Source organism: Cystoisospora suis (assembly GCF_002600585.1).
Source record: "Cystoisospora suis strain Wien I chromosome Unknown contig_7606, whole genome shotgun sequence".
NCBI lineage: Eukaryota > Apicomplexa > Conoidasida > Eucoccidiorida > Sarcocystidae > Cystoisospora > Cystoisospora suis.
The window spans coordinates 1,137-6,410 of NW_027160391.1; the positions used below are offsets into that span (position 1 = coordinate 1,137).

Here is a 5,274-nt window from a genome sequence, read left to right on the forward strand (position 1 = left end):
ATAGAGAGAAAGAGAGATAGAGAGTTAAAGAGGAGAGAGGAGGAGATATCACTACAAACAGAAGGAAAGAAAAAGAAGAAAATCCTCTGAGTCGAAAGAGGAAGACGACCTCATCATTTGGTCGATTCGTCTTAGATCTCCATTCTTCAGACAGGAGAACAGGGTGCTGAAATCTCTACAGATACACTTGAGTTAGAACCACAAGTAATCTTCCTTCTCTCCTCTTTCTCTTCTCCTTCTTGTCTTCATCTGTTTTATTCTCTCCTCATGAAAAGGCAACTCTCAATCTCGATTCTCAAAACATCTAAGCATTCACCTCTCTTCTCCCCAATCTTCAGGTGTATGTACATACACCCCAGTCCAGAGCTACCTCAACATACACCACACGAGAAGATAACAAACTGTATGCAAGCGCAATCAAGTGAGACCTTCTCTCGTTCCTCTCTTCTTCACTATCTATTAATGAAGAGAAAGAGACGGACTGTTCTTTCTCCTACAAAACACTATTCTCTCTTTCTTCTTCTTCTTTCATTGTAGAAGTGTCTTCTCGACTGCATTCTTCCCTATGAAGATCATTGTGTGTGCGGTTCTCGCTCTTTCTCCTCCTTCTCTTTCTTTGCCTTTAGGCGGCCGGAGAAAGAACGTCTGGCGAGAGGAAGGCTGTCTAGGAGGGAATGGATCTGCACCGCTTGCCTTCGTTCGAAGATGATTAGAAGAAAAAGAGCCTTTTTTCTTTCTATCTTTTCTTGTAGTCTTTTCAAGAGAAGAACGAGGAAGAGGAGGAGGAGAAAGAATAAGAAGGGATTTCTTCTTGCCTTCCGTCGAGTCCGTTTTCACCGATAGATCTTCTCTTCTTTTCACATGAAAAGAATTCTCACTCTGATCTTTCTCTTCTTCTTCTTCTTCCTCTTTTCCTGCTCTAGAGAGAAGATGAAGTGCTTCTTCCTCTTCTTTTCTTCTTCCTTCCTTTTCCTCTCTGTTAGGGTCTTTGTTAACGCCTGTGTTTCTCTGCTTCTTCAGGAGTCGATGATAGTAGTGAGGTAAGAGACTAGCCCACTTCTTTCTCTCTTCTTCTCGAGCATCCCTATCTCTCTCAAAAGATTTCGATAAGGAAATCTCTTCTCTTCTTTCTTCTCGACCATCTCCTTCTTCCTTGCCACCCTTTTCTAACGAGGAAGTTATTCTCTCAACGTGTTCTCTTGAAGCAGAAGAAGACGAGAAAGAAGAAGAAGAAGACGAAGAAGAGAAAGAAGAAGAGGAAGAAGAAGAAGAAGGAGAAACACATCTGCTGCTAGAGCGGGAGGTTCTCGGGCTACAAGAGCTTCCTCGTACAGTCTCTTTCTCGTCTTCATCGAAACTGCTCTCTTCTTCTTCTTTCTCCTTTCCGTTTCCTTGTTCTTCTCTTCGTTTATCTAACCTCTCTGTTCTTTCTCTTTCTTCTTCTTCTTTTCCTTCCTTTCTCTGGAAAACAAGACCGTCAGCTTTGTCGATGACGGGTCTGTCTCCTTCATTATGTAGTAGATATCTCTTAGCTGCACTTGCATGCGAAGATGAAGCTGAAGAAAGAAGAGAATTGTCTATAGTCTTCGCCTCTCTTTCTTGCCTCTCTTTCATCTTCTCATCTATCACGCCATTCACTCTGTCTAAAGAAGAAGAAGACATTAACCTTCTTCTTTCTGTATGTAGGATCTTCTCTTCGTTCTTCTTTCTTTCCTCTCTTTCATCTAGCAGATAGTCTATCTTCTCCCTTTCTGAACCTCTCCGAGTTAAAGAAGAAGAAGAGAAGAAAGAGAAGTCTGTCTTCCCTTCAGACGGGCCTTTCTCTTCTCCTCTCTTCCTAGATGAAGATGAGAGGTCTGCAAGAGATCTTTCCGAAGAAGAAGAAGACGAAGGCGGGGGAGAAGAAAGACGAAGAGAAGAAGAAGGAGAGATATGAGAAAGACATAAAATCTCTCCATAACTCTTGCTTGGATCAGACGTATCTCTAGTGTAAGGGGATGAATAAAATGCTGAAGAGAGCGATGCTGAAGAAGAAGAGGAAGAAGATGACGAAAAGAGAGAGAGAGAAAGAGACGAAGAAGAAGAAGAGGAAAACGAAGAAGAAGAATCTGACGGTGGTCTATGAGACACGCAGCGGTGAGTATGTGTATCTGTTGTATTTGAAAGAGGCTCTTTTCTTGAAGGATCTACAGACATCTGTTTAGAAGGAGAGTGAGGAGAAGAAGAAGAAGAAAGGGAGAGAGAAGAGAAAGGAGGAAGATTAGGAAGAGAACCTTCCTTGTTTTTCTTATTTTCTTTGTCTCTGTCTTCTATGATACCCCCATATCTCGAAGTATACCTATCTTCATCTTCTCTCTTCTTCTCTTTCTCCTTCGGTCCATCTCTACTTTCCTTTTCCCCTTCGACAGAAGAAAGACATGTCTCTTCTCCTTCTTCTTCGTCGCCAAGTCTTGATCTTCTTCTTCTTTCTCTCAGTGTACTCGCAGACAAGAGACCTCTAGAAGGTCTACTACTCGAAGCATGACCTTCCACGTTAAGCTCTTCCTCCTCCTCTTCTCTCCGTTCGTCTTCTTCTCCGCAGCATACACCAGAAGAGTTATTCTTCTCTTCTTTCTCTCCCTCTCTATCTTGCCCTTCATTCTTCTTCTTCTTCGTGCTGTTTCTAATCATGTTCCTCCCGCTCTCCTCTTCCCGACTTTTTATTCTTCTCTCCTCATCTTCACCTTCTTTACAAACTTCCTCTTCTTCTTCTTCTCCTTCTTTCGCATTCCTTCTTCTTCCTAGACTTGAGAGATCTCTCTTCATACCTCTCAGTATTTCTTCTCTTTCTTCTCCTGGGGGATCTATCGCACGTAATGCATTTGACTCTAGCTGGTCCTTCTTCTTCGGTGTCTTCTTTTCAAGGCTTTTCGAAGGAGAAGAAGAAGAAGAGAGAAAGTGAGCGATGAAGACAGGCAACTCACTGACAACTTTTCTATGAAAACTGCTTTCTTTCTGATACTTGGGATGTTCTCTCACGTCTTGATAGAAAGAAGATGAACAGGAGACAGAGGGAGAAGAAGAGAAAGAAGGAGGAGGAGAAGAAGAAAGATCGTGAGATCTTTGATTGTTCAAGGGAGAGAGAGAGGATAGAAGAAGAGAGGAGTATCTTCGATTTAGAATAATCGACTTCTCAGGTGTCATAGGATGAGGGTTAACTTCTCTTTCCTTCTGCATTTCTTTCTCTTCCTTTCTTTTTAAGGACTTCGAGCCACTCCCTTCTTCTTCTTCTTGTCTGGAGTTTTGATGGTTGGAAAGGAGCGTTTTCGCAGAGACAAAAGAGACCTTATTTCTACCTCGATTCTTTGCGTTTCTTTCTCCTTCTCTTTCAGACAGGAGAGATCTCGAGGCACTTTCCTGCTTCTTCTTCTTTTCATGGAGAAGAGAATGCAGAGAATTCTCCTGAGAGAGAGAAGATGAAAAGTGTGAAGGAGAAGAGGGAGATGCAAGATGACCTCCTGCCGAAGGAAAGAAAGAAGAAGAAAGAGCCGAAGAAGAGAAGGATGACGAAGAAGAGAAGGAAGAAGAAGGCGTAGACGACGACGAAGAAGACGAATAAGAAAGGGTCGGAAAGAAAGAAGATGAAAGACTTAGAGAAGAAGAAGAAGATTGATGAGAGGATGGCTTCTTCACTGTCAATCTCATATGACGGGCACATTCTTCTTCTTCTCCTCTTTTGTCATTCTTCTCTTCTTCTTTCTCTTCTCTTCTGCCTGTCTGGTCTCCACTAAGTATAAGATCTAATTCTTCATCTATATCAAACAAGGGCTCTTCATCCCTACAAGACTCTCTCGTCTCCACACTTCTCGTCGCCGTCATCTTCTCATTCTTCTCCTTCTCTCTTTCTCGCAACTCTTCTTCTTCTTCGTTATGTGTCTTTTTCGTATTTATCTCACTGCTTTCTTCTTCTTTGTCTTCTTTTCTTCTTCTTCTTTCGCCATGGTGTCTACTTCTCCTTCTCTCTTCTTGTGTAGGAGAATCTTCTACTTCCGCGTCGTTCACGCAGATCAACGAAGATGCGATACAACTCTTCTCTTTCTCTTTCTCTTCTTCTTCTCTTGTTCTTTTTCTTCTTCTTCTCTCCTTCGCTTCATTTTCATCATCTGAAATAATCTCGGGCGCGGGAAAGACACCTGAGGTGTCTTCTCTCATAGCTTCTTTTTTCTTTTCTTCTTCTTTCTTTCTTCCTTCTCCTCTTCCTCTCCTCTCGTCATCATCTCTGTCTGATACACTCCAAGTTCGCCTACTACTACTGCTACTACTAGAGCCGACAAGTATCAAAGGAGAAGAACAAGAGGAAGAAGAGGAAGAGGAAGAAGAAGAGGAAGAAGAAGAGGCATTGAGTGGTATTCTCTCTGTATGTTTCTTTTCTCTGAAGAAAACGTCGGCTTCTTCTCTTTCTTCTTCTTCTTCTGTCATCCTAAGTGGATTTTTATGGAGACCTTTTGTCAGCTCTCTTTCTTTCTCCTTCCTCCTTTCTTCTGACGTATACCTTTCTCTTCTCTCTGTTGTTGCTGTATGTACACCCGAAGACGTAGTAGTAGTAGAAGTGTATGGACTAGAACGTTGGCGACGTGGATCTTTTACACCATCCGCTTCTCCCTCTATCTTCTCAAAAGACTTCGATGTATCTCTTCTCTTCTTCTCTCTTAGCTTATCATCATTGTAAGAAGAAGACGACGAAGAGGAAGAAGAGCAAGAAGAAGAGGAAGAGGAAGAGGGCTTTGACGAGGAGAGACGAGCGAGGTCGTCAGATTTCTTAGAAGATGAAGAGGCCGACGGAATTGAAGAGGAAGAAGAACAGGAAGAGGAAGAAGAGGAAGAAGAAGAACAGGAAGAGGAAGAAGAAGAGCTCTTAGATAGTGATAATCGATGGGCTGCGATCGAAAGTTTTCTTTTGAGAAGTAAACTGAAACACGAAAAGAAAGACAAAGATCAAACATAAAATCTCTACGACAGAAAGATGCTATAGAAGACATGCATTACTCGTAAAGATGTCTTAAGGAGGGAAGCGTCCACACCGCACGCACACACTACAGACAACTGCAGACTACTAACTACCTCATACCCAACTACCACATACCACCTACCTTTAGTCTATCTTTAATCTATCTATCTATCTATCTATCTATCTATCTATCTATCTATCTATCTATCTATCTATCTATCTATCTATCTATCTATCTATCTATCTATCTATCTATCTAGCTATCTATCTATCTATCTAGCTATCTG

At 42.0% G+C, this 5,274-nt stretch overlaps 1 protein-coding gene across 1 annotated transcript; it reads right to left on the reverse strand.

Moving 5' to 3' along the window:
• Positions 1 to 16: 16 nt before the first annotated feature.
• Positions 17 to 4,947, reverse strand: CSUI_010496 (uncharacterized protein; the record flags this gene model as incomplete). Its single annotated transcript, XM_068070599.1, has 1 exon — positions 17 to 4,947. A coding segment is annotated over one exon (4,419 nt), but the record flags the coding sequence as incomplete, so codon positions are not given.
• Between the last annotated feature and the right edge of the window lie 327 nt (positions 4,948 to 5,274).